This window comes from Cucurbita pepo, chromosome LG11, assembly GCF_002806865.2.
Source record: "Cucurbita pepo subsp. pepo cultivar mu-cu-16 chromosome LG11, ASM280686v2, whole genome shotgun sequence".
Lineage (NCBI taxonomy): Eukaryota > Viridiplantae > Streptophyta > Magnoliopsida > Cucurbitales > Cucurbitaceae > Cucurbita > Cucurbita pepo.
Genome location: NC_036648.1, coordinates 3,958,569 through 3,975,455, shown reverse-complemented (window position 1 = coordinate 3,975,455; position 16,887 = coordinate 3,958,569). Strand labels below are relative to the sequence as shown.

The 16,887-nt window shown below is 33.7% G+C and overlaps 1 protein-coding gene and 1 non-coding gene across 4 annotated transcripts; both read right to left on the bottom strand.

The window, feature by feature from the left end:
• Positions 1-2,049: 2,049 nt before the first annotated feature.
• Positions 2,050-2,122, bottom strand: TRNAR-UCU. Its single transcript has one exon. It is a non-coding gene; the product is annotated as a tRNA-Arg (tRNA).
• Positions 2,123-12,780: 10,658 nt separating this feature from the next.
• On the bottom strand, positions 12,781-16,335 carry LOC111804948 (mediator of RNA polymerase II transcription subunit 22b-like). 3 transcript variants are annotated; one of them, XM_023689786.1, is made up of 4 exons: positions 16,087-16,331; positions 15,835-15,900; positions 14,050-14,292; positions 12,781-13,098 (listed from the first exon to the last, which is right to left on the bottom strand). In XM_023689786.1, the coding sequence occupies exons 1-3, from the start codon at positions 16,231-16,233 to the stop codon at positions 14,053-14,055; spliced, it is 453 nt and encodes a 150-aa protein (XP_023545554.1). In that variant the 5' UTR covers positions 16,234-16,331; the 3' UTR covers positions 12,781-13,098; positions 14,050-14,052. The 3 variants fall into 3 exon arrangements, with proteins under 3 accessions (XP_023545554.1, XP_023545555.1, XP_023545556.1); XM_023689787.1 differs by lacking the exon at positions 12,781-13,098 and adding an exon at positions 13,673-13,905; XM_023689788.1 differs by lacking the exon at positions 12,781-13,098 and having other exon boundaries at positions 13,794-14,292; positions 16,087-16,335.
• Between the last annotated feature and the right edge of the window lie 552 nt (positions 16,336-16,887).

Sequence of the window (16,887 nt, the reverse complement as noted above, 5' to 3'; positions counted from 1 at the left end):
TCCCTCTCAGGCCAATGAGAGGGTGGGGCCCCTTGTTCAAGACCTGGAGTCAGTGCTTAAGGGAACTACCTTTCTTCTATCCCTAAAAGTGGGTAGGAGTGAATTCCGTCTTGCACCCCACGTCCCCAGCCATTCACCCAGTCTTACCCCTGAAATGGGAGGCCTGTTGAGTCGGCGAACTAGAGCCACTCTCACCCATGCAAATCTAAGGATAATTCCGAATAAACAGGAGTTCATGGTTAGCTCAGGATTAAAACCGAGTTACCTAGGTTATCGAATGAAAAGAAAATCAGTCTCAACAGTAAACGACATTATAAAGTGAGAGTGGTTTTCTTCATGGTCCGATCTTATGCAATACTCATTGCATAGGACGCCCCCACTCACATGTCTCCACATGTACAATTTAGTGATCACATTGTTTATATCATATACAAAAGTGGGCCGCATCCATAGTGTCCCCAGAATAAGGTACTCAGCCTTATCCTTATACTATAGATCATTTTGACTATATACTTGAACTTGATCCACTCTTATGTCTCTACATATAGTTCAAGTAATCATACTATAGCCAGAGTGTTCTTAGTTTATTGGATTTAGATTAATGATCGTAAAGTTCACTTTATTCAATAACAATAATAATAATAACTTTATTGAAAATAGAATATTTTTTTGTTTACAAACTATGAGTTTTTGGACATAAAAGCCAACAGACACTACAAGAAATATTGGATACGATAGCTTATGAGAAACGTTACCATAGACTTTTGATAGCATTTTTCGTACGTCGTGACAGCTCGTATTATTAAAAGTCTAGAACCTTTTATAGCATTTTGGTATAACTATAATAAATGTTATAATAGAGTATACAAATATGCTATGAAAACCTTTTATAACATTTTTATTAAAGCTATAATATGTAAATATAGCTAAAATATTACGATATCATTAACTTGTAATAATATTTTTTCAAAGCTATAATATAGTATGCTATAAATTTTCTCAACGATATTTTTCAAATATAATTTACTCTCGGCTAAATCAACACACATGATATAATATTTCATAATATATTAAATATCAAGAGACTTCTATTCATAATTGAAATTTCATAATCTAATAACACATTGTAAAATAAAGTATTCAACTAGATTTACATAAGACTACTAGACTCGTTACACTTCCACAATTTTCAAATTAGTTCCTCCCCACCCAAATACAAAATAAATAGAACAAAAACTCATAATCCACAACATGTGACATCTTTGATTTTTATACAATCAAGTCTACCAACCCTAAAGGTATTCGAAAATGCATCAATATCTTCTATGTTCCACCCTTTTATCAATGTCAATTGATAAATTGTTCGTTGATGCTTGCCAATTAGAGCTTTCAAGGAATCCTGCAACATTATGGAAGCACATAAATCAATAATTTAAAGTGAAGTGCAAAAAGACATATTATGCTCTATGAAGTTTCCATAGGCTTTTCTCTATGCTCCAGGAAGTTTGGGCCTATTCCTATAGCTAGCTAAGCTTCTATGGAGGTCTCGATGTTCCAAATGTTTCATCATGAGTCATCTAGCATCACGCGCATCAATCCAAACCTATTCTTACACTCAATAAAAGCATTCTCCTTGTCAACTACCCGTATAGTCCCTAGTCTCTTCCAAAAAATGATTTACAAAGTCATAGTATTGACCTTGACTCGTTTCTACATTCAATAGAAGTATTCACTCTAAACCACCTATCCATAGAGTTCTTAATTTCTTTCAAGACCAGTTAATGGGGCGCAATGTTAGCCTTGACCCGTCTCTACACTTAATAGAAGTCATCATCTCGCGCAATTTTTGATCTTCAAGTTTCTTAACTATTAACCCGAAATAAGGAACGTAACTTTATATTAATGATAATTGATAAGAACAGACTTTAGGAGTGAATAAATTATTGGGCTCCATTTTTTGGGCTTCATTTGAAAAGGCCCAACTTTATTATTAAAAAAGCTTTAAAAAATGAAGGTTATATGTGGTCCATCGGACATTTATTAACTAAACACGCCTGGTGGGACTCGAACCCACAATCGTTTGATTAGAAGTCAAACGCCTTATCCATTAGGCCACAAGCGCTATTGATATTGAACGCCTTATCCATTAGTACAAGTGCTATTGATATTGAACATATCTTAACACATTATGATTCTATTATTTGTGGCTTCTCCTGCCTTTTCATTTTATTACCTAATATCATATTAACTTAACAAGAGAAATAGAAGCTTTTGGTAACCGTATTTAAATAGTTTTAATTTGTGCCTTTTCTCGAGGGTCAATTCGAGTTTTGGTGTAGCAATATCAGCAACATTTTTTTCAATTATTAGGTTACTCCGAGTAATAAAATCATTTCATTGGTTTGACATGGAGAAAAACAGGTTCATCAATACTTCTATCACCTCATATGCTTGAACATGTCTCTAGTACATAATTCAACCACTCTTCGTATTATTTCCATAGTGATCTAGTTCGAGTGATACCGTTCACAACTACTAATAGATATCGTAAACTATCTTGGTCTTTCATAAGTACAGTGGAGGTCTTTGTAATTTATCTCTTAGGACTCTCGTTCTAAGATTATCTGGATATTCTTGATGGGGTTGAACTCATAGGATATAAATGAATCTACAAAAGGAAAATATGAATGTAGATAAGAAGATACAAATCTTCAAACTAAGAGTAATAGGAGAAAGCAAACACTTTGTCGAGACTAACTCTAGAAAGAATGAATTTTGGATTTCTAACTTCCAAACCTTCATTAGGTCTAAGTTCAGACGAACTTGAGTCCAAATGTCGAGACAAATTTCTAATGAACGCCTTAGCTTTAATCGTTAAGAAAAAAGAATTGATCCGGTGACGATATATTGAATATCAAAAGTTGATCAAAGTAGTGACGAATAAACTGTATTCTTCTAGAAACAACAATTTTCTCTAAGCTCGACATGACCGTTATGAGTTACTCTGATATCTTTTTGACCCACCATCTCATGCTAATGTTCAAATATATTTCTTAAGTTTGCATATTAATTTCTTTAAATAAATTTATTTTTTTTATTTTTTTATTTTTGGTTATAAATTACTCTAGAACTAGGATCATCTAAAGGGAATAATTGTCTGAAATCCTTTCCACAGTTTAACACACGTAACAACATTGCTCTAAACCTGTTTATGGGGTATTGTGTCTGAGATGTTCCACATTGGTTGAGGAGGAGAACAAACCACCATTTATAAGGGTGTGGAAACCTTCCCCTAGTAGACGCGTTTTAAAGCCTTGATGGGAAGCCCAAAAGGGACAATATCTGCTAGCGGTGGATCTGGGCCGGTACAAATGGTATTAGAGCCAAACATCGGACGATGTGCTAGCCTTCTCGCTATTCCCTGAAGGGGGGGTAGACACGAGGCGATGTGCCAATAATAAGGACGCTGGCCCCAAAGGAGGTGGATTTGGGGGCGGTCACACATCGATTGGAGGAAGGAAAGAGTGCCAGTGAAGACGCTGGAATCCGAAGGGGGGTGGATTGTGATGTCCCACATTGGTTGGGGAGGAGAACACACCACCATTTATAAGGGTGTGGAAACCAGTCTGGAAGCCCAAAAAGGATCATATCTGCTAGCGGTAGATCCGGGCCGTTACAGTGTCACTCTAAACGTGTACCTCCCATTACGCGTGATATACTTGTCAACAAATAGTACTACGTCAAAAAGAGTTATTTAAAAGAATGGAAAACTTTGAAAGAATCTCATTATTAATTAATATAATAGAGATAATGTTACATAACATATGAAAATTAAGAGCAATCATTAATGTAGAATTAAAAAGGATGCAAGAGAAAATCGAATTTGATTCACTTTTTTCTTTTTAATATTTTAAAATTGGAATAAAATTCTTATTGGATGCATTAAATATTTATGTATATTTGTCCCTATCATTTTTCATTTTCCCCTTTTATTTTTATTGTTCTCTTATCAAAAGAATGTCAAATAAAAATGCAAAATTTAGTCGAATTTATTCCAATTCATTGTGCTAATTATGATTAATGTCATAATATAATACTTATTCGCATATGTGATTAAAAAAGAAAATCCTTAACCTTTCATTAAAATATTTTTAAATGGTCAAATCCTCGTTTTTTTTATAAGATATATAGATTTGAGTCGTCTAATCACATCAATAATATACTTCATTTTTATTTTTAGTATAATATAAAAAAAGAGTATATTTCAATTACGATAGAATTATACTCACTTTTCTAAAAGTTGTCGGAGAATACATCGTTAAAAAATTAATTATAAAATTAAACAAAAATAAATTAAATATATGTATATATAATTTTATCGTAAACAAATAATTAAAAATGTAATTTTAACGGAACCTATGAACTAACATAACTTATAAAGTTTTCATTTATTTGAATCGAACCAAATCTAAATAAGTTTATAACCTAACCCAAACGGTATGAGTTGCTGGGTTGATCGAGTTTTTTTGAACCACTATCGTTATTAAATAGTATATTAAGGATGGAATGCATTATATGATTGTACAAATTTATTATTAACTAGGTTATGTCTAATCTTCCACCTAATGCTCCACCACGATGAACATTAGAATAATATAGAAGAACATTGAAGTTTTTGGACACTCTTACAAGAATATACCTCACTTTTAAAGAAAGCATTCAAAGGCTTTTCTTTTCTCTCCTTAGGCCCCAAACTTTTAATAAGTTGTTCACAATTTGTTTTAGCTATAGTGGCTTGTGATAATCATTTTTCTTTTCGAGTTCATCACCATGGGAACGTGGATGATTCGAACTTTTGACTTCTTGATTACGTATATGTTTTGATTTGTTGAGTTATATATTCAAATTAGTCTCACAAGAAGAATTAAATTAGTTTTTAGTTCTTCCTCGTTCACAAACTTCGATTGTTGGAATCGTCGAAAACATGTGTGAAAACATATACGTGGGATCTCAAAATCTACCCGTTTTGAGGACCCAATCCTCACCCTTATGGAAGGAATGTTTATAACGAATGTTTCGTTCCCTTCTCCAACAATGTGAGATCTGACAATTCGCCCTCTTGAGGGCCCAACATTCTCATTAGCACACCGCTCGGTATTTGGCTCTAATATCATTTGTAATAGCTCAAGTCTATCATTAGTAAATATTGTCTGTCTGGTCCATTACGTATCGCCATCAGCCTCATAGTTTTACATGGTGTTGGAAGAATCTTTGAAATAGTCCATCCGTCAAGATTGGATAGATGACGCTCAAATGTGAGACCTATCTTTTTAATATATCATAACATGATCTTAGCCAACTTTTTCAGTTTAGGCAAGGTTGGATGTGTAACACTTCTCTACACATGATCGAGCATGACTCCTTAGGCCTAGCTTATCAGACTAGCACTCACCAACGGGCTCTATATCAAATACCATGGATGGAAATATTTTGCATAACATCATGTTGAACATAATGTCATAAATCATAAGTCATAATGTATGCACCCATACTCATCATGTTAAAAGAATATCCTAGTGCACATGACACACAAATATGCATGAAGTCCCCATAACTTATAATCATGACATAATGTATGATGCAAGACAAACTTTGATTTATTTATAACATAATGAGTCTGTGAATTATGCATACATAATTCTCATATATTTTGTAATACATAGCATAACTTTCATAGCGTGATCTAAAGAGGTTTATGCACCATAGATTAACGATTTCATAACAACTTTATACAACATGACATGATCACAAAAATAACATAACTTTATTACATAATATAGCTTATCATAACATAACATAGTATATCATAACTTATCATGATATAACATAGCATATCATGGTATAACATAACATAACATAACATGACGTATCATAGTATAACATGAGATAACTTAGCATAACATAACATATCAATCATATATATGACACATGCAAGAACCACAAGGCACGAATCATCATACATAATACAATTCATTCAATCAAGCCAATACTAAAACCACTTACTTGATTGGCTTAAGTCGAACTTACTAATCATTTTTTGTAGTAGCCTAAATATTCCCTTGAAGATCTAATTCAACCTTAGATCCATCATTTTGATAATATCAGTTAAAATAAGACGACCGCAAAGATCAACTATCTAGTAGCCCAATTATTGAGGATAAAGGAATATCTCAATATATCTACTTTATATCTAACGCTGTGAGTGTAGGTGCTTCTCTCTTGGAAATATACAAGGCTGAGAGTAGGAAGATACTCAGTCGGACATTTATAGAGTGGGTTGTATCAACGGCGATACTAAGATAAGACATCCAACCACATTTATAGAGTGGGTTGTATCAACAGTGTCAAAATTGAGTAGGAAGATACTCAGTCGAACATTTTGACACATTACCCATTTTATATTTAAAAAAATAAAAACTCAAGAATAATATTTTATTGAATAAATATGAATGTGAAGAATAAAAATGATATTTTTATATAGTTTAAACTTTATTTTATAACATGGAGTGGATAAATCACCTTAATTAAAAAAAAAAAAAAAAAAAAAAAAAAAAANTATTATTTTGATTTAAAACTAAAATAAGTAATGGGTTGAACTTTAGTGCTCTTTTGATTGTCTGAGACTTCACAAGTGGTTGAACGCTGTGAGGTGAGAATAAAACTTTTATAAAGTTAAAAAAAAAAAAAAGGAAAAAAAGAAAAAGAAAATAAATAAATAAACCAATATAATCTAACTTTCACTATCTTAATCCTGGATTTAGTAACAATTAATTATGTTTAATTATTAATAAATTAGTCATGGTTTTTTTTTTTTTTTAAATTAAAAAAAAGTTTATTTAACATTGGCCTATGCCAACAATGCTTTATAACATTATTCTCTATTTTTTATGATAATAAGTCAAAAGAACACTAATAATAATAATAATAATAATAATATTTGAAGAGGGCATAAGAATTTTATTAAAATCTCTTTAAAATATTGTTACTTTAGTTGAGCATCTTTCATATTCTTAGAAGCACCATCAACCTTTTCATTCCCAATCTTTCCTTAAATGGTAAATTTTTTTTCTTAAGCCTCCTCTAATTAACCTATGATTTATCTCCCTTTCTTCTCGTAACATCTATTTCACACTCGAGTATAGAAATGATATCTGAATCAAAGTGATTTTGAAACTATGATGGTTAAGAAAAACTTAAAATAGTTGAAAAAATTACTGTATAGACTGAAAGTTGAAATCAAGATCATAAAATGATGTTTCATGATAGACCTAAACATGATTGCATGTGATTGCATTTCGTGACTCTAGTAATGAAGTAACTTACTGAGTCTTACTTAAAATACTGAAGTCATATGCTACTTATACTATTCAGTTAAGGGCAAGACACTCTTGCTCACAAGACAAGACATCTCATAAAGAGGAAGAAATGATTTAGGATTCAACGGTTTGCGAAGGAAACATGGGAAAAGAATAAACACAAACACAATGTCTCAAAAGAATTCGAAGAGAAATAATATTCAATCATCCTTTGTTGTGGACAACAAAAAGGACTATTCGATTTTATTTGTTACTCAAGTGTTGTGAATTCTTCGGTTAGCTTTTCTTTTAAGCTACTCGAAATTTTATTCGTAAAAGTGAATCTTTTTAAGGATTTGCTTATCAGCGGGTTCTCGAGATTGAATTATCAACTAGTTATGAATGACATAGAAAAACGACAACAAAAACATATTGAATTGAATGCATACAACCACAACCCATACTTACCAAATCTTTCAACTTTTCAAGAATTACATTCCCATTTTGGTGGAATATGAATATCTACTTTTTTTCCATTACCGTTTTTGGGAATGTGGGCTGTATTTGGCTGATTGAAAATCGAAAGGACAACATCACAACAGTTTTTAAAAATACTCTAAAATCTTGTCCACTAATGTTTCAAAACTACCCTATGAGTAGAAGTTCGATTAGATTGTTGAGTAGAGGTTGAAACTTAGGACCATGTTTGAGTCTCAAATTTTCATACAATGCTCTAATAGAATTCTACTTCAATGATAGTTTTGAAACGTTTACGAAATTCAAGAGTAGTATTGCAATTTCTTAAAAGACCATGGACATTTTTTAAATAAATGATAAAGTTCGAAAGACACTATATTTCTAAAAAGAAAATTATTTACAGCTCACCACTAGTAGATATTGTCATTAGCCTCACGGCTTTAAAATGTGTTTGCTCCAGAGAGATTTCCACACCCTTATAATAAATGTTTCGTTCCCCCCTCCAACCAAGGGGGTCTAGCGTCCTCGTTGACACGTTGTTCAATTATCTGAGTCTGATACCATTTGTAACAGCTCAAACCCACAGTTAACAGATATTGTCCGTTTTGACCCGTTACGTATCGTCACCAGCCTCACAGTTTTAAGATGCGTCTACTAAGAAGAGATTTTCATACCCTTGTAAGGAATGTTTCATTCTACTTCTCAATCAACGTCAAATTCTCAAACATAGTTGTGTTGTTTGTTAGGGTTGGAGGGTTAATGTTAGCCATAGCCTTATAATATACCAGACATGAAGCACCCTCTCCCCTCACCCCTCCCACTCTCTTCATCCCCTTTTTGTCTTCAGTCAGAATCTTTGTTTATTTTGGTCGAAAAGTGTGGGCTGACCAAATCTCCAAAAGATTATTAATTAGTGCCCAAAGTGCTATTTCTTTTGGAGGTCACAATACTCTAAATCGAATCAGCATATAATATATGAGTTTTTATAAGCTGCCTTAGCTTCTTCCACTTTACCATCACTATAAATATGTGTGTTTGTGTACAAAAACTTCAGCAGCTGTTGGTTGTGGTATATCATTTGAAGGCATTGCATGAAGTGGAAGAGAGGAGTACTAAGCCAAGGATGAATTGCCGGCCGGCAATGGATTTTGATATTATTTTATGATAATGTTGATAGCAACTTCCTCTTTGTGGCCGGCAGTTCCATTCTTGGCTAAGTGTGCCTTTCTTTCTCTCATGTCATGCCCAATATGATGAACATCTTGGTGGTGATGGATATAATTCTGATTGTTCTACCAAATATATGGAGGTTTTGATATGCTTTTTAAATATTTATGTTTTGCATGATTTTTTTTTTTTTTTTTTTTTTTTTTTTTTTTTTTTTTTTTNAATAGAGAGAGCTATTGTTGACCTGTTTGAATCTTCTCATTCGTAAGTGTTGAGTTGAACTGAAAATATAGTGATGGGATATTGTTGGAGTTTTTCAAACACCCTTTTAACGCTTTTACTAGGTCAGAGTGTGAGATCCCACACTGGTTGCGGAGGAAAACGAAATATTATTTATAAGGGTATAAAAATCTCTCCCTATCAGACGTGTTTTAAAACCTTGAAGGGAAGTCTGAAAGTGAAAGCCCAAAGAAGACAATATCGACTAGTAGTGGGTCTGGACTGTTACAAATGATATTAGAGCCAGACATCGGGGGGTGTGCCAGCGAGGACGCTGAGCCTCGAAGGGGGTAGACACCAGGCGGTGTGCTAGCGAGAACGTTGGGTCATGAAGGGAGGTAGGTTGTGAGATCTCACATCGATTGGAGAGAGGAAAAAGTGCCAGAGAGGACACTGGCGCCCGAAGAGGGGTGGACACCAGGCAGTGTGCCAACGAGGATGTTGGGCCATGAAGGGAAGTGGATTATGAGATCCCACATCGATTGGAGAGAGGAACGATTGCCAACGAGGAACTCTGGCCCCGAAAGAGGGTTGATTGTGAGATCTCAAATCGGTTAGAGAGGGGAACGAAACATTCCTTTGAGGGAATAAAAACCTCTCCCTAGCAGACGTGTTTTAAAAACTTTAAAGGGAAGTCAGAAAAAGAAGGCTAAAAGAGGACAATATCTACTAGCGATAAGCATCTAACGACTCATTGATGTGGTCGGAGACTATACATTAATTTGTAGTTTTGTTTGATGAATACACAAAAGGAAGTTGGGTAGGCTATGTTGGGAGTTGACAAGACTCTTGTACTTGGCATGAAATGATTTGAACTGAAGTGTCAACCTTAGCAAGTTGCAGCGAATCAAACTTGTTAGGACATCATGGGAAGCAAGGGGTGTGGATGTGATGTATTTGGGTCACATTAGAGTACAATACCACACCTATGGATTGCACCTATTCTTTTCCTCATATATCATTTCAGAATAAATGGTGTGAATGTGTAACATCCAAGTTTTACCAAAGATTACTTCCCATTTTTCTTCCTTTTATATTTACATTTTTAGACCGTAATCGTAATGGGCGATTTAATCGTATCTAGCATGTTTTTTAAATTGAAATTAAGGGAACATTCGAACCTAAATTTTGTTACGGTGTTCATATGATCCAATAACTTATCCCAACCAGAGTATCAACTCAAACTATAAAGTTTGGACTAAGTTAGATTTATTATCAGTTTGGTTTATTGGGTGATATTTTTTTGATAGGGTAAATATTACCCACCCAAAAATAGGGTTACATCCCATTCCAACCTAACCTTGCCCTACTTTGAAAAAAAATTAAAAATATTTAACATTTATAACTAATGTCAATGATAGGCGTTGTGACTTATAAATGTTTGATATTTGAACTTTATGAGCTTTTAGTTACTATTGTAACATGTACAGTGATAAGTAGGATTTTTATAAATTAAAAAATAAAAAATTACCGGACAACCCAACACAACCTATCTTTAGAAGATTTGATTGAATTGAATTGGACTCTATTCAAGTTGTTTATGTCACTAACTCATCCCAATTGAAATTTTAAGTTAATCTAGAATAGGGACATTTTGATTAATTTTGAGTAGTGCAACGCTGATCCCTTTGGGCTCATGTTTTGTTGTGTTTGGATTGCTTGGAAATGATAACTTTGGGTAAACTTTTTTAAATGCTTCGTTTTGCTCTCTAACTGACGTGGGATCTCACAATTTGGTCTCAGAGTCCGACACTAGGTGGTGTCCTAATGAGGATGGTAGCCCCAAGAAAGTGGATTGAGAGATCTTACATCGATTAAAGAGGAGAGTGAAACATTCCTTATAAAAATGTGGAAACCGATTAGAAATTCGTGAAGCTGTAGACGATACGTAACGGGTCAAAACGAATTAGAGCAAACAATATTTGTTAGTATTGATTAGATTATAACACATCATCCGTGTTAATTTAAGTTTATGATTTTTTTATAAGTTGAAAGGATAATTTATTTGAGGTATACGTGAATGTTACATAAAAGTCATGAATTTAAAGAGGTTGATCTCGTTTTTTTTCTGAAAAAATCTGACGGCATGAAAGTGATGCATGTTTAAAAGCTTTGAATACATATTAGTAATGTGTATAACGTTCGTATGCATGAAAGTAATGCATGCCCTAAAGAGTTCAACATGAAATTGATATATATATAAACAAGCATTCAGAAAAATGGACGCTCATGTTCTAGATGACTACGTACCCTAATCCTAATAATGAAATTACTTGGAAGTATTTTGAGTACTTCATATCTTATTTTAAAATTTTTTAAGTAAAGATAGGCATTTATCAATCATATGACACGTGATCAGCTAGTGGTGTTTAAGAAATGAACCATGTGGGCTCGATTAGTCATGCACGTGTTTGTGTTGGACCGTGTGTTTGGGCCTAGGTTGTGTGCGTCTCGACTTGGGCCATGTGAGTTCCAACATAGGCTTGTCACTTAAAGAGCTCGTATTTTTTTTCTTTAACAAAATTTATGAGAATAAAGTAATTCTAAAATAAAATTTATAATGAACAAAAATATTTGATTAACTCAATCCAACCCAACCCAATAAATATCTGGTTGGATTTTGAGTTAGGTTGAGTTGGGTTTATTATTTAATAAGAACGGTTTAGATTGAAAAAATTGACAATCCGAACAGTTAGGTTGAGTCTAACAAATATCCGAACCCGATGCAGCCCAATCCACGGACATCTCTAAAACAAACTAAACTAATATTCAAACTTATAAAAACCACCCATACTACAATAAATCAAAACTAATCCCAAACTTAACTAATAAAAACCACCCCCTTTGAATAATATAAATACATTTATGTCGTTACCATTCAGATTCATCTCATTGTGAGAGCATTTCTTTTATGCTCGTTTCTTTTTTTGATTTTGCTCGGTTAAGGCCTTTTTATCTCTGCTAGCTCATGTAGAGTTTATGAGGAGGTTACACTCGATAATTAGCGAGCCCTTCTTGATGATTCGGTTGGAATCACGGATCTCCACAATGATATGATATTGTCTACTTTGATCATAAGCTCTCGTGGCTTTGCTTTTGGTTTTTCTAAAAGATCTCGTATCAATGAAAATATATTCCTTATTTATAAATTCATGATCGTCCTCTTAATCAGCTATTGACCCATAACCTTCCCCTTAATTAGAAAATGTTAGTCTTCAATGTACCCAATCTACATGAAGAACAAAAGAGAGAACATATAAGAAGAAATATGCGTGAAGATAGTGGAATGGAAAACTCTATGAGAAATGAGGTTTATTTATGCTCATTGTTAAAAGGACATGCGGTTCTTTAGTTCTAGTTTATAGTGTTTTTCGCGGGATGCGTTGCTTAAAAATCAAATGAAGGAAAAAAAAAACCTTCTCAACTAAATGACATAATGACATATGACTTCATATAAGATTCTATCTTAAAAACTAAATGAGAGAATAAATAAAATTATATTTCAAAAACTCATTACTCATTTAACTCAAATAGTTAAACATCATACTTCACAGTCTAACAATGTTCATACTTGAAGACGGGTCCGGTCAATCCAAAAATTTATTCTCAAAAAATTCTCTTCATCATCAATATCTTCATCATATCACAACATATGACTTTACACAATCTCAATTTTCCAACATTAACACATTTTAATGCTACGAGGATGGAGAAGATTAGGGCACATGGAGATTGCCCTCACTAAGACCACCAGAGCTAAGTGATGAAACCATTGGTGGAGACTGAACTAGCAATGCAGCTGGAATGGCTGCTAGACAACCTGTTATGACGAAAACAAAATTAACCGTATAAAGTTCAAAAAAAAATAAAAAAAAGTAATAGTTATCAGAGTCCTGATTCTAGACCATTTCCAACGATTTTAGTCCAATAGGAAGGATTCTTCTTATGAAATCTTATATTTATAAAGAGGTATAATTGTGAGATCAACCTTGAAAATGGGAATGAAATATTCTTTATAAAGATGTGAAAAACTCAACCTAATAGACACGTTTTAAAACCGTGAGGCTGATGATAATACATAAGAAACCAAAGCGAACAATATCTACTAACGGTGGGCTTAGGCAGTTACAAATGGCATCAAAGCCAGACATTGGACGATGTGCAAACAAGAACATTGAACCCCCAAGGGGGTAGATTGTGAAATCCAAAATCAATTGAAGTTTCTCCTTATAAAAATATAAAAACTTCTACTTAGCAGACACGTTTTAAAATTGTGAAGCTGACAGTGACATGTAACAAACTAAATCGAACAATATCTAGAAGTAGTAGACTTGGACGGTTACAATAATAATATGTTTCCTCACGTACCCAAGGTTTAAGTAATATTTGGGACATTCATCAATGAATCTATGAGTTTTTATTTGTTATTTTGAGCTTCTACAAGCTCGGCCATTTTTGCCACCATAGTCCTCAGCCATAACATTAGTTTGAACAATAATATTCTGATTGTTCATATTTCCCAAATAATGTTTTACATCCTTGTCAAGCCCTTCTTCCCCATCCTAATTACTCTTCTAAAAAGCTGAGTAAGAAAAGACACCAAACCCTTCTGCTAGTTCCTGCATATCTAGCATGCCAAAACAATAAAAGCCAAAGAAAAATGCTAAGAACATAGGCTAGAAGAGTTCGGTTATGTTTTACTATCCATGTTAGCGAGAAATTGAGTTCAGAAGCCAACAATATCACATCCTTATTTACATTCACTACTTACAAATCATGTCAGGCTGTTCTGACTAGTCCTCTGTGTTGAAGAATAATAATGAGATTCAAGCTCCTTAAGCCCTACGGCAGCTTCTTCACCAATTTTAGATAGGACACGGTCGGTCTGCTCCGCCTGCTGATTGAATTCCACGATTCTTTGCTCCACGTGGTCGTTTAGTGAAGCAAATCCAGAAAAGATTGCTGTCTGCTTAAGTTCTGAAACCAACTTAAGCAGAGAATCAGCTGCCTGAACCTGTTTAGAAACAAGTAAAAAACTCTAAATTAGTAGCCATTATGATTATAATGAAATGCTATCATCTATATCGAGCTGATAAGAACAAAAAAGAACAGATCCCAAATTTATTATTGCCTAAAATCTTATGTGGGAATGAAAGAAAAAATTGAACAAGATTTTAAAACAATTACAATCAAATGAGAATTGTCAAGAAACGAAACAAGACCCATCAAACCAAATTCGACTGCTGAGAAACCTCGAAAAGCAACAGCTGACAACAAGAGCCAATACTAATAAAAGCTGGCCAAAATTCTTTCACCAAAAAAGATCTAAACAACTGAATTCCACAAAGGCATCAACACGAAAATCTATGGAAAGAGCTTCCCTGATGATGACCTCACAAACTGATATTTGTAGCCAACTGATTTAAAATCTAAAGTGGGATAAGACCCAAACAAAACGTCCAGCTTCAGAGAGTAAAGGATAGAGCTCAATAAAAAAATCTGAGCTTGTCATTATACTGTTGAATCATCAAATAATTATTCTTATTCCTACGAAACAAAAAAAGCTATTGATCAAAGAGTGCTATGAATTATCTCCCAACTTTTGGCTTTTCATCCTAATGGTGATCTTTCATGAACCCAACGAGTTATGTAAAAATTGCCACCAATGCACCAAGGCTCCTTCACAGTATGAGAGAATAAAGACCGCATTCATTCCGAAGACAAATGTGTGTTTCCCAACAAATTCACTTGTTCTGGAAAAATATTTCAATTGAGAGGGTGGAGCCTCCTTTAAGAAACTCCAAGATTTTTGTTGTAACGGCCCAAGCCCACACTAGCAGATATTGTCCTCTTTGGGCTTTCTCTTCCGAGATTTCCCTCATGGTTTTTAAAACACATCTGCTAGGGAGAGGTTTCCACACCCTTATAAAGAATGCTCTCCTCCCCAACCGATGTGGGATCTCACATTTATCTTACTAGTATCCCGCAAAGTCAGTAAACCACCTGATGTCTCAATAGATCCAACATTAATCCAACCAATTTCTTTGGAGCACCATAAAGATTTGATAACTTTTCAGTAAAAAGAAAAAAAAAGAAAGAAAGCAATCTTTGTCTCATGAACTAACACCATATCAAGACAGTGACATTGAATGAGTTTTTCAATGTTGTTCTTTTAGAACGATCCCCAAGGCCTCTAGTATTCCACGAGATAACTTTCACTGCTCAAGCTAAAAAGGTAACTCAAGTAAATTTATGTGAAGAACCAATTGGTAGCGCCGGAGGGTTACGAATTTGAAGACCATAGACGTTAATTAAAGAAGAGAATTTGCTCGGAATTGCTGGTGAAGGAGAAGAAATACATACTAGAAGAGATGCAGAAGCATCTGATTTTATTGAAAAATCAGTAACTCCCTAGGAATCAAGGCTTCAAATAACATATAAGATGATTATCATTCAATTGAGGAAGGAAACAGAGAGCTATCTATCCAGAAATTAACTTAAAATAAGCTTGGCAAAAACAGTAGGTAAACAAAAAAAGGAAGAATCATTATCTTACCATTCTGGACGCACGCATTTCCATCATGAAAGATTCCTGTGAATTCCTAACAGGTGGATCGTTCACCTAAGGAAACGAGAACGCTAAGTTCGAATTATGGATTCCAAACAAGGGATCGTTCAATCAAGAACAGGAAAACAACCAACCAAAGAGAATTACATGACAAATTTCCTATTCCAAGTCGTAGAAGAAGAATTGAGTTGAGAAAACAATGAAGCAAAAGCAAAAAAGAAAAGGAAAGAGGAGCGTTACCCTTGAGACGTTGACAAGATGGGTGAAATTGTCGACAATGTTGGCTATATCGGTTTCGACTCTCTGAAGAAGCAGTTTCTGTTTCTGAGCTGCCGCCGCAGCAGCCGCAGCGGTGGGGCCAGTTCCACCACCAATGCCTTTGTTCATAATAATAATAAAAATGGAAACGGCAATTGAATCAGCTCTGCAATGGCGGCAAGGTAATTGGAAAGAGAGAGAAGTAGAAATGTCGGGGAAGAAGAAGCACCATTGAAGCAGTTGAAACCCTAGGGAGGCTTTGAAATCGAATAATGGAGATGGGCTTGACAATGGGCTCTTAATGGGCTCTTACAAAATATTAGTCCACAAAAATATCAAAAACAATTCACTAATGGATCTAATATTTGTAAAACAAGAAATTTAAATTTATTTTAAAAGAGATAAATATTTTATTTTTTTTATTGATTAATTAATATTTAACACTAAAGAAAAATTTAGTTGAATTAATATTTCAAAAAAAAAAAAATATGTTTATTATATTTGATACTTTAATTATTAAAATATAAAATATATATTTAACTAATTTGAATCTATTGAAATAATTTAAATAATATATATTATAAGATATTCTGTCAAAGCTAAAGTCATAACAAGAAAGATCTTGTGGAAAAAGTTTCATACCAATCGAACATAATAGAGAAAGGTATCGACAATGCTTTCTATAAAAATAGAGTTCTTGCTTTCATTCAAATGCTTTATTTTAATTCTTTATGAAATCAAACAGATGTGTGCATGAATAGTTGATTCTCTTCGGAAGCATAA

Excerpts from the sequence above, each read along its gene's own strand:
- LOC111804948 (XM_023689788.1), bottom strand. The coding sequence starts at position 16,233 with ATGAACAAAGGCATTGGTGGTGGAACTGGCCCCACCGCTGCGGCTGCT. Across the intron at positions 15,901-16,086 it reads ATCTTGTCAACGTCTCAAGG|GTGAACGATCCACCTGTTAG; the intron begins GTAACGCTCCTC and ends TCGTTTCCTTAG. Across the intron at positions 14,293-15,834 it reads AAATGCGTGCGTCCAGAATG|GTTCAGGCAGCTGATTCTCT; the intron begins GTAAGATAATGA and ends GTTTCTAAACAG.